We start from the raw sequence: 12,500 nt of genomic DNA, 5'->3' as shown, positions 1-12,500 counted from the left end.
GCTATAATAGGTCAATGTGAAAAGGGTGGCATTTCTTCTTAGGCCTTTCACGGCAATCGGACACTGCATTCATGATTTGAGGAATTTTGATCCAAAAATGTGTTTTGCCAAATTAGACCTGCTGGTGGCGCTATAACAGAAATGTGAAAAGGGTGGCATTTCTTCCTCGGCCTAGTGGGAATGTGCGTGTGAAATTTCACGGAAATCGCAAGCTGCGTTCATGATTTGAGGCATTTTGTTCAAAACGGACCAATCCTGCAAACTTTGGAAGCCAACCTTAGCCAATGAGGATGTAATCTGGAAAATCTGACAGATTCGGGTTGATCACATGACTAGAGATACTGTGTACCGATTTGAATGACGTTTGGATCAAATCTGTAGGAGTAATATTTAAAAAAAGGGTTTTGCACAAATCGGCCTCCTGGTGAAGCTATAACAGGCCCATGTGAAAAAATTGGGGCAGAGGTTCTGAATTGGCATCGAGGGAGTGTGTGTGCACAGTTTCGCAGCGACCGGGCCAACGGTGCCGGAGATTAGCTGCTAACAGACGGACAGGACACACGGACGGACACACGACGGACGGATTTAAATGTTGTTTTATGCCTACACGACCGACCGTCGCGCCTGCACGGGACTCTCTATTGTATGTTTAGATACTTATAGATAGAGCACTATATAGACTCTATGGTATACTGTATAGTTCTACTTATAGATAAAATACTATAGAGTACGTATAGATAAGAGTACTATGAGTACTTATATTCAATTCAATCTTTATTGAAGACCTAGGAAGATCCATATCACAATAATACAACACCACACAATAAAAACAGAAAATAAAATAAAATAAATTAAAATAGTGCAAATAGCCCACATTGTTCAGTTTCTGACATACAGACATGTGCGCCAATGGTTCCACAGTCTAGAGGTGAACCTGACAGAACTGCGTGTGGGGTCCGTTATTACAGCGATTATGTAATTTACTGACTCTGATGCTCTACACATAAACCTATACAAAAGGTTACGTAGCACAGCAGCACAGGTGGGTACCCCAACACTAACAAACATCTGGCTTGCACTGGAGCTTCTTGGAGCTCTCAGCAGCAGCCTCATGCAGTCATTATAGGCCACTGTAAGGCGTCTGATGCTACCTTGCCTGTAGCGACTCCAAAGGTGGGCAGTATACAGTGGTGTACAAAAGGATCTAAACAGAGAGATCTTGTACTGAGCACATGCTAAATTTGCGACAAAGCATGTTTGCTTGGGCATGCAGCTTACGCCGCTGCCTATAGATGTCCTTGTCATCTGATAGGTCATCGGAGATAATATGTCCCAAATAAGTAATCTCACTGCACACACTAAGGGCAGTGCCAGCCAGATAGAAGTCAGGAAAGGTAGATTGTCTGTCTTCCCTACTTCGGACAATCATGACCTTACTCTTTTTAGCATTGTATTTTATACTAAAATCAGAGCCATACTGTGAGCATATCCTCAGTAGCTGTTGTAGCCCAGCACTATATGGACTAAAGATGACAAAATCATCCGCATACATCAGGTGATTAATTAACGAGTCACCAACTCTACACCCTGTCCCACATGCATTTATCATCAATGATAAATCATTCATATAAACATTAAAAAGGAAAGGAGAAATAATTCCACCTTGACGGACACCATTGGTCACATGAAAAGGAGCAGATATTGACTTCCCCCATTTTACTCTCATTGTCTGGTGAGCATACCAGAACACCAAGATTATAGATAGAGCACTATAGACTTTATAGTACTCTATTGTATAGAATACTTATCGATAGAGTGCTATAGAGTACTTATAGACAGAGTACTATAGAGTACTTATAGAGCACTATAGACTCTATAGTACTCGATTGTATAGAATACTTAAAGGTAGAGTATACTTATAGAGTACTAGTACTTAGAGATAGAGCACTATAGACTCTATAGTACTCTTTTTTTTTTGGGCGGTGAAACCGCCCCTATATGTGAGGTTTGGAAATTGCACCCCCCCCCCAACCCTGCGCTGTGATTGGCCACCAGTGTACCGCCCTAACCCTGCACCGTGATTGGCCAATCACAGTCTATTCAGGACTGTGATTGGCTAGTGAAACATGACACATGTGCATAGCCCTATAAATAGGACTATGCACTTAAAAAAAAAACATTTATGGTTTTTTTTAAGTTAGGGGTGTACAATGGTTGGTCCACAATATTACTTTTCTTTAAGTGAACTTCCATCATTGTGATGACCACTGTGACCACACCGCCCACTTCACACTGGGTGTGATTTTTCATATTTAGAGTACTATAGAGCAGTGGTTCTCAACCTTTTCAGGCTGCGACCCCCCCCCCAAAAAAAATCAGATTTGAACTGGGGACCCCCGACCTTGACAAGCACTTGGAATTATAGGAGTTGAGGCATAAACTTTAGGTTGACTCGGATCCACAGATAAATATACAGTAAACAAGTTTTGCCTCGTTCTCAGGTAGGCCTAATATTTCACAATTTGGCCAATGTTTGGCATATTTTATTGTATAGTTGGTTGATTACTTTTGCTTTTTTTGCATTAAAAAGGTCTTGAAATTGTCACTTATACTGTATGTTGGTGTGTTTACTGTTGAGTGAGAAAACAATGTTAAACATTAAGCTAATCATCTGGGGACCCCCAAAGAAAACATTTGGGGACCCCCCAAATGAGTACTGAGTGCTTATAGATAGAGTACTATAGAGTACTTTTAGAGTACTTACCCAGTAGTAACAGACGATGAGTAGCTTTATACACTTGTCGTTCTTTCTGAAGTAGTTTTTCTATCTTCTTGTTGGCTTCTCGTTGAGCTTTCTCATCCACTCTCTGATCTTCTGTTGCACTGCCTCCAAAACAGCCCATAGCTCCCACCTGTAGGGCCATCTTGGTGGAAAAAAATTAAGAAAAAAGTCGGAGGGGGCGGGGCAATATTCTGACATTTTACTCAGGAATCTCTAAGTTTAATGAAGGAAATGTACGACTTTATAAACACACAAATTTGCGACATTAAATGAAGAAATGTCTTCGTTTTATGTGGCAAATCTGAGTTTATGAACTAGCAAATTTCCGACATGAAATTTCTGAGAAAATAAACTATTTATATTTAAGGAGGCGCGATCCTTTGGATCATAGCCTAAAAATCCCCAACTTTGCAATGGATGGCCTAATCAAATGACACATTGCAATCGGATTTAGCAATAAGGAAATAGGCTACTCTTGAATTAAATTAATCAATAGAAGAGCTTTATTCAATGCGCTATGGCTACGCGCTGTGTGGGTGTTCACCGTGTCAAGAATTTATACTTGGCAATACGACGGGGTCGCGCACCGAAAATAGACGATCTACAAGCTCACAAGCATGTCACAGACCCGACACGTTGTGAGCTTGTAGATCGGCTATTTTCAACGTGTGACCCGCTGTACGTGGAAGTATAAATCGAGTTTGTGCAAATTCAATCAACATCATATAGCCTATATGAAAACATTATCCACTGATTCAATTAGTTATAGCCTATTGGCCGAAAAAGGAGGAAACCATGCATGCCTGCATGCGCAAAAGACTAAGTGTAAACAAAACAAAACAAAAAAATATATAACTTATTTTTGTAAACAGTCAGAAAGTGTGTCTGTCTGTCTGTCTGTCTGTCTGTCTGTCTGGATAGATGGATATATCCATAGACCTTTATTGATTCCCATTGGGAAATTAGGTGTCATAAATATTTATGGCAATGTTGATATGCCAGTGTTAAATATAGTCTATAAAATGGTTGGAATCAGCACCACATGGACCATGGAACGGATACTGCCAACTGTGCCAAGTGTGTCGTGCGCCGCACGCCTTGGCACAGTTGTGTATATGTACAAACGTTGCTCGGCCACTCAAAGCACGCAGGGAAGACGGTGCGTCCTCTGATCAGGACTGGCCTAATCTTAATGACCTGTGCAACAGCACGCACATACATAGGAGGGACGCAGCAGGAGACGCGGTTGAGGTCAGTGACGCATTGATCACTGATCAAAACATCTGTGCACAGACAGTGTTAAACACCAAGGATAACTTTATACAAGTTTTAAATTCCCAGAACTGCAGATTACCAAACCTGTCATCCCGAAACTCGCCTGCCTGTCATGCACCGACCACACCGTGTCTCATTCCATATCACAAAATGCAACAATAGACAAATCAATTCTCAAGTTTACAATAAAAGCCAGACTCCAAGTTTTGCCCACCAAATACAACCTTGCCCTCTCCCTCTGGTACCCTGCACAACATGATTCATACGGTTTACTCCATAATAATCAAGAACTGGAATCCGTTGCACACATTATGAGAGTTGCCCCGCTTTCAAGGACTCTATACGGCACGCCACGATCCTGTCGTGGATTTAATTGTTGAAGAACTGCGCCATACGTGCCACTGGACAGCAAGTAGCCACATTACCATATTAACAAAGCTGTTAAAACTGACTGATTTTATTTTAGAAATGGGATGTTCCTTTGACATGTACATGGATACTTGCTTCAGCTGTAAAATAATGAAATACCAACCACTTGCAAATGCCATCTCTGCATGTGGGTACAATTGTAAAACAATTGCTTTGATATTTGGCAGCTTTAGGTTAATGAAATATTGTTCTGTGTCTGCCATTATTGGCAGTCACTCTATATGGAAAAGACGCTGTGTCACCTATACCCATAATAACTGTATGGTAGTCTGCTTGTGTCTAGCGTATATAGACAACTGATCATGATCTTGCATTTTTTGATTTTTGATTTTGAGTGTGTGGTGTGTGTGTGTGTGTGTGTGTGTGTGTGTGTGTGTGTGTGTGTGTGTGTGTGTGTGTGTGTGTGTGTGTGTGTATTTGCGAGCGAGCGAGCGAGCGCGTGCGTGCGTGCGTGTGTGCGTGCGTGCGTGCGTGCGTGCGTGCGTGCGTGATGATGATGATGGTTTCCTCCTCATTTGGACTTATAGGAGTACGACTCTAACAAATGTAAGCATTGGATTAATGCAGTGGTTCTCAATCTGTGGGTCTGGTCCCCACTTGATTTGGGGGGGTCCACAGATGACAGTGAAAGTACAATTTAATGACTTTTAAGACCTTTTTAATAAAAATGTAAAAAAATAAGTCACCAAACATTGGCCAAATTGTCAAATAATAAGAAAGAGGCAAAAAAAATGAAAATAGCCGATTGCGAGGCATTGTGAGCTTGTAGATCTGCTATTTTCACAATATTTATCTGTGGAACCGAGTCAAACAAAATGTAATGCCTCAACTCCCACATTCCAAGTGCTTATCCGAGGGGGGACAGGGGACGGGGGTCCCCAGTTCAAATATGATTATTTTTGGGAGTCACGGGCTGAAAAGGTTGAGAACCCCTGGATTAATGAATAGGCTACATCATCATTGTTTGTTTTCATATGATGTTGACTGAATCGACGTACAACGGGTCGCACGTAGCCGGCTGGCGCACAATCTGGACACGGTGGACACCCACACAGTACGTAGCCATAAAGCATTGAATAAAGCTCTTTTAATGATTGATTTAATTCAAGAGCAGCCTATTTCCTTATTGCTAAATCTGATTCCAATGTGTCATTTGATTAGGCCATCCATTGCAAAGTTGGTGATTTTTAGGCTATGATCCAAACAAATTGATAGGATCGAGTTCATTTTTTCAGAAATGTGCTTGTTCATAAACTAAAAAATGTCTGCCTTTATAAACTTAAAGACTTGCCACATAAAACTATGAGATTTATTTTTTTAATGTGGCAAATTTGTGAGATAATAAAGTCGGAAACTAAGATTAATATCGCAAATCTGTGTGTTTATAAAGTCGGAAATTTCCTACATTCAACTTCTGAGTAAAATGTCAGAATATTGCCCCGCCCCCTCCGATATTATTATTTATTCATTTTCCTAGATGGCCCTAATACGCCGTCATAGACTGACAGACACTTCTAGGCAAGAAAATGCTTAAAATACTTAATAACTGCCACTGCTAATTTTACTTTGATAACCAGTAATTCAAGGCTACTGGATTGTTAGGGCAGGCTGAGAGTTGTTGTGGCTCTTCTTGCAAAGATTCTTTTTGTCAATGTGCCTCATGATCAGGGCAACATGGTTGTGTTCCACTGTTGTACAGAAATACATGCTGAATTGCTGATAGATGATCAGTGACAGTTATTTCTGTATGAATATTGTTCATACAACTTGTTATTTTTTTTTCAGTACGATTCTAGATTCCTAGTATTCATTTAAAATGAGATATTCCTCTAAATCTGGGTAGAATCATAAAAATGCAGGCATTAAGTGCCCTTTTGAAATTCCAGCCCCTGCCTCTCCAAAGCCCTCTGCACGTCCCTGCCCAGGTCTGTCCAGTCCATCGACCAGGCTGGCGAACACGTCGTTCGCCGTTGTAGTGTCTGTCATAGGCACCATCTCCACAAACTCCTCGGTGGCGGTCAAAGGATGTCTCAACACCACAAATAAATATTTCCAACTGAGCAACATCCGTCACGTCAGCGCTCTCGTCAATTACAAGACAGAAGGCAATAAATGACTAACTTTGTCTTTTAGTTGATGGTTCAAATCTCCTGCAATGTCTCCGATTCTCTCTGCTATATAACATTCCTTGAAAAGCTGATATAACAAACACCTGTCTCTTCTCAGGTGCAGGTGCAGAGGGATAGTATCATTAAATATATATGAAAATCATGTTGGGGGCTGCAAGCAACCCGGAAAACACGAGTTTGACACCCCTGGTCTGAATGGTCTCGTAAATAGAACGAAAAGAAAACAATCAAGTGCTACAAAGTAAGTAGGATCCCAGGTAAACCAAGAACCTAGCATCAGTCTAAACAACATGCTATTAACATTCAGCACATTTGTGCCGTCACACAGTCAAGTACCAAACACCATAGCGAACAACGTTATCTCGTCAAGAGTCCAGAATCATCCAGTCATACCGCCTCTGCGGTATTGAAGATTGAGACGTTTCCAAAGAGCATTTCTTACCTTTGACGACTCGTTGATTTGGTTTACAGGTGAAAATCTAAAGCTGATTTACACCCGTACACAGCTTCACGTACATTACTGACTGAGACTCAAGCAATAGCTTCAACAAAGGTTAAAGTACGGTCATATCAGAATCATAAATGTACTTATTCATTAACTTAACAGTGGCGTACAGTCTCTGGTGGAAGTGTAGAGGCTGTCACAAAGTGAATGAAGATTAAAGTCCACTTTACACCGTCATAAAGCATTGAAATGTGGTGTCATAATTCAACTTGGGTGGGCCCGCTCCTAGCCACAGTTCGTAGAACGGGGAACAGCACCAGCATCCCCATCGCTGCCCGGCGTGTGTGCACGGCGTGCTATTAGAGTTGTTCCCATACCGATACCAGTATGGTAAAAGCTGCCGATACTGCCTAAAATGCTGGTAATATGGACTAACTAATGGAGCAAAGGATTTGATTCTCCTACAATAGGGACCTACAGAGAGTAGCAACTTACTTGCATGTAAGGACATGTGCCAATAAGTTATAACACAACCATATAATGTAATAGTGTACATCGTTTCTGTCGGGTCGAAACCTCATTATGACCAAAACGGCTACATTTCAGGAATAAAAAAATAGCAAAAGTAGCAGATCGACAAGCTCAAAACATGCCGCTTCGCACCGCACTTTGAGCTTGTAGATCTGCTACTTTTGATGCTTTTGTGTGACGCTGTAATTCGGAACTTCTGCCCAGTAGTTTTAGGGCAGAATTTCCTCTTTTGTCAACAAAAGTGCTCTCAGGACTCTTTCAGGAGCCCTCATTCAGCCCCTTTTTGACTGTGCTTGTACCTCCTGGTACTCCAACATCTCAATGTCACTAAAGACTAAGCTTCAAACATCCCAAAATAAACTGATTCGACTGCTTCTCGGCCTGGGGCCCATGATCCACCTTTTTCCCACAAATTTTGCCAGCCTAGGATGGCTCAGGGTAGAAGACCGGGTTAAACAACAAAAAATGGGATTGGTCTTCAAAATAGTCATTGCGACTTTGCCCTCAATAGACCATATTCACATGGCGGCCATGTTTCTATTAAGTCAATGAAGTTGCCACCCCGTTGCCACGGCAACGGGTGGCACTTTCAATGTTAAATTCCAAAATGGTCGCGGTGTGAATATGGTCTATGCCCTCTGTACCCGCATATCTGACTAAATACCTCAAAAAAGTTAGCGACACCCACAGCCACAATACTAGATTGAGCGTAAACAACGATCTTGTACCACCCACCCATAAAACAAACATGGGTAAATTCTCCCTCTACAGCACTGCCACCCAGGTATGGAATAGCCTGACCATCCCTCAAAAAATGTAGATCGCTGGCTTCCTTTAAAACAGCCCTGAAAAATCACCTATCAGGAGGCTAAAGGGGGAGGTAGTACCATTTGAAAACCAAGGACCCCAATGGAAACAAGACCGCAAGGACTTTTTTGGTCATACCTTTTAGACAAAGTGTTTGACTGTACTTGTACTGTTTTTACATTTCTGTCTAATAAGATATTCAATTCTATTAAAAAAGAACCATATCAGATCATTTTGCACATATTTTATTGGTCTATTGGTGTAGACCCACTCAATGCACATTACTCAACTCATGATGTAATACTACTACTACTACTACTACTACTACTACTACTACTAATAATAATAATAATAATAATAATAATAATAACCACATTGTCATGTTTTGTGGGTGCATTACATTCACATGAAACCCCATATCAATTGATTACCAAATCAATGATTATGTGCAAAAGGGCGCAGAGATTCTCAATAGTAACAATAATAAATGTGAATAAGTGATATTCTAAAGAAAATCCTCAAACTTTTACCATATGTATAAAACTATCAAATTATATAGACTGGAAAATATATTTAAATTAAAAAACATTAGTACAATGTGAAGATTAGGAACATTAAATTGTTCTAACATTATTGACAATGTTTCCTAGTGCAGTAAATAATTCCACTAATCACGACTCCAGTAGTACAGTGCAGTACAGTACAGTAGTTAAACAGAGCTGGTGGGTGTGTGTGTGTGTGTGTGTGTGTGTGTGTGTGTGTGTGTGTGCGCGCGCGCGCGCGCGTGTGTGTGTGTGTGTGTGTTTAACACATACCAAAGTCATATAAAATATAATTTGAGAATATAAAACAGGTTCATTATTTACCTGGTATCCTATAGTTTCAATGTACAGATTATTATTTTAATAGCATGTAGTTTAGACAGATTCATTGTTTCCTGTGATCCTAGTTTACTGAGACATTACACTGTCTCTCTGCATTCTATGTATGAGTTTACCTCGCTTATTGAAAGCCACTCTGGATAAGAGCATCTGGTAAATGCCTACGTTGCAAATTGTTCTTATCCGACACTGTCCACAGTCATGTTACTAATCATTACATTATGTTCATAATGCTTTGTGAATACATAAAACTATGGCTTTGTAATAAATTAAATATCAGCGAACATTCGTCATGTAACAGCTCCTGGATAATCATCTATGGTTACAATGTATCATTGTTCCTGAACGAGCGAGCGTCCATGATGACAAGAAAAAGGCACGGCTGTTGGTGCTGCACCAATCACAGCAGTTCGTACTGTGGTAAGTGCATGCGTTGGACCAATCAGAGCAGCTCGTACTGTCGTAAGTGCATGCGTTGGATGATATCGCGACAGTCGTTGAAAACGCGCCGGATGTTCTCGGTGTCCACAGCGCAGGTGAAGTGAGGATAACAATGATGTTTGCTGTCTCCGCTGGCAGTACTGATCCTCTGGAAAATACACATGAAAATACTCATTAACAATGATGTCTCAAACTTTTTCGTGCCAAAGACTTCCAAATTGATATATACTATATACTGCGGACCCCACATCTGAAAATATTTTGTGAAATGATTCAACATTTTCAATATTTCTTTCAAATATTTAAAAAAATGTCTCCACACATCCTAGACTCTTCTCCCTTCCCTAAAACACCCTGGACAACACTCCACACGTCCTAGACTCTTCTTGATCCTGGCTCTTAAACAGTGGAATAAACTCCCCATTGCAGTCAGAAATAAGAATAAATTCTGATTCTGTTAATACTGCGTGTGTGCGTGCGTGCGTGCGTGCGTGCGTGCGTGCGTGTGTGGTCTCACCAGAAACTGATCCCTGATGAAGAACTTGGCCCTTGTTACGCTGGGAACTTCATCTGCATCTGGTACCGCTGTGTACACAAAGAAATACACACAGTACATAAACAATACACACAGTGTGCACAATACGTAACGCTGTGTACAAAAAATAATAATACACACAGTAAACATGCGATGCGATGTGAGAGTGCCGACTATCCAACACCAGCTCTGTACTCCTGAATTGTTGCCTTCCACACCCTTCTGTCTAGCATCAGGGTCTTGAGCTCTGAAGTGTTGCTAATTCCGCTGTTCTGCTACAGTGTGACATAGGTGGTGCACCTCCTACTGGCTCCACTGTTACATCGCAGTGTGTCTACGTAGGTGGTGCACCTCCTACTGGCTCCACTGTTACACTGCAATGTGTCTACGTAGGTGGTGCACCTCCTACTGGCTCCGCTTTCTTACTGTGCTGTGAGGGTCTCAGCCCCATACAGCAGTACTGACTCCATGTGAGGGTCCATGTCCATGACAGACAGACACAGACAGACAGACAGACAGACAGACAGACAGACAGACAGACAGACAGACAGACAGACAGACAGACAGACAGACAGACAGACAGACAGACAGACAGGCAGGCAGGCAAACAGACAGGCATATCTGCCTGGTACTGTGTATTTACTCCAGTATATTTACCATCTTCTGGTACTGTGTACTGGTTGTACTCTGGGAAGTAATCCTCCAGCTTGGATTTCCCTGCTAAAATCTTGTCTGCCAAAACATCCTGTTTGTTCAGGAACAGAATCACTGAGATGGTCTTCAGAAAGCTGCAACACACGTCACACACACACACATGCACACGCACACGCACACGCACACGCACACACTGAACTATAATTCCTAAATAATAATCATACTTCAACGGGTTTCAGGACCCCTTCGCTGAGGGAAAGATGAAGCAGGGACCCCCACTACATGTTGTATAAAACTGTGTTGTCATCAGTGTTGTGGAAATTTACGTTGTCTTTGTTGACAGCACTATCATCTGTGGTGGATTCATGTTAACATTCACTGCCAAAAAAGGAGATACATGCTTTTTTCAACGCCGTATGACAAGCGAACGGGAGGTCGCGATGACATTCTTTTTTTCTTTGCGAAAGCAACAGTGGAAACAAGTCCCCGGGACTTTTTTATTTGTGTTATCCTTTTAACACATTCAATCAAACACACACACACACACACACACACACACATCAGAATATAGTGCTTTAACGTTTTTACAAAACATATTTTTTAACTCAAAAATATCACTTACCCTACCTTTCATTAATTAATTATTTATGATTTCACTGGTTAATCAATTCAATTCCTTTGATTTAACTAAAGATGAGTTTACCGGTTAGTCCAAATGGATTTGAAGAGATCCAGAGATTCTCGAAGGCGATTGGTTGAGTTGTCCTCTCTGATCACCATGTTGTAGCTGCTGCTAGCCGCTACGAAGATGATAGCTGTAACATCTGAAACATTGTTATTATTATTATTATTATAATTATTGTCTCCGCCGAAGGTGGAGAATATGTTTTCGCTTTGTGTGAGCAAACATTGTTAGCCAAGCTAACATTGGGCAAGCTCCACGTGACACGTGTCAATTTGTTGACACCAATGCCTCTGATTGGCTAGAGGGACGCGTGACGAAATAAAATTCTATAAATAGGTGTGTCACTTCAAAAAGCCCCTACTTTTTGAAGTGAGGTAAAACAGGATCAATCAGACTTGATTGGAACAGTACCTTCAGTAAGTCCAAGTCACCCGTCTGTGCGTGTGTGTTTCCCTCTGAGAACACCTAACATTGGTCAAGCAAAGGCGCAGAAGGCCAAAGCTAAGAAAGCATACTCATCTACAATTGTAACGTAGAAGAGGACTAGAGTTGAAATGATCCCACAACAAAGCCGAACTCTTAATACGTGTCAATATGTTGACATCAATGTCTCTGATTGGCTAGAGGGACGCATGACGAAATACAATCCTATAATAAAAAGGTGTGTCACTTCAAAAAGCCGTTTACGTTTTTGAAGCGAGGTAAGACAGGATCAATCAGTCTTGATTGGAACAGTATCTTCTAGTCCAAATCACCCGTCCGTGCGTGTGTGTGTCCTCAATCTTCAAAAATTTTTGGATCTCTTTTTTTCATCCTATCTTTTTTTAAACATCTCAACTATCTCATTAGTTATTGCTATGATAATATAATTGCTATAGTCTGCTGGCGGAGACTTGTGCTCCGAGG

The 12,500-nt window shown here is 41.2% G+C and overlaps 2 protein-coding genes across 2 annotated transcripts in view; both read right to left on the bottom strand.

Moving 5' to 3' along the window:
* LOC308082058 (guanine nucleotide-binding protein G(olf) subunit alpha-like) overlaps positions 1-2,903 on the bottom strand; it is a gene marked incomplete at both ends in the record, with an annotated part of 22,801 nt that extends 19,898 nt beyond the window's left edge. The window contains one exon of the mRNA XM_080423667.1: positions 2,765-2,903. Within this exon, the coding sequence (XP_080279793.1) occupies positions 2,765-2,903 (139 nt within the window). The remainder of the gene's footprint in view (positions 1-2,764) is intronic.
* Positions 2,904-9,721: 6,818 nt separating this feature from the next.
* LOC308082301 (guanine nucleotide-binding protein G(olf) subunit alpha-like) overlaps positions 9,722-12,500 on the bottom strand; it is a gene marked incomplete at both ends in the record, with an annotated part of 14,369 nt that continues 11,590 nt past the window's right edge. Inside the window, 4 exons of the mRNA XM_080424016.1 lie at positions 9,722-9,868; positions 10,238-10,305; positions 10,913-11,043; positions 11,613-11,733. Of these exons, the coding sequence (XP_080280142.1) occupies positions 9,722-9,868; positions 10,238-10,305; positions 10,913-11,043; positions 11,613-11,733 (467 nt within the window). The remainder of the gene's footprint in view (positions 9,869-10,237; positions 10,306-10,912; positions 11,044-11,612; positions 11,734-12,500) is intronic.

This window comes from Gymnoscopelus braueri, assembly GCF_963280865.1.
Source record: "Gymnoscopelus braueri genome assembly, chromosome: 3".
NCBI lineage: Eukaryota > Metazoa > Chordata > Actinopteri > Myctophiformes > Myctophidae > Gymnoscopelus > Gymnoscopelus braueri.
The sequence above is the reverse complement of the archived record's forward strand: the minus strand, read 5'-3'. Positions and strand labels throughout refer to the sequence as shown.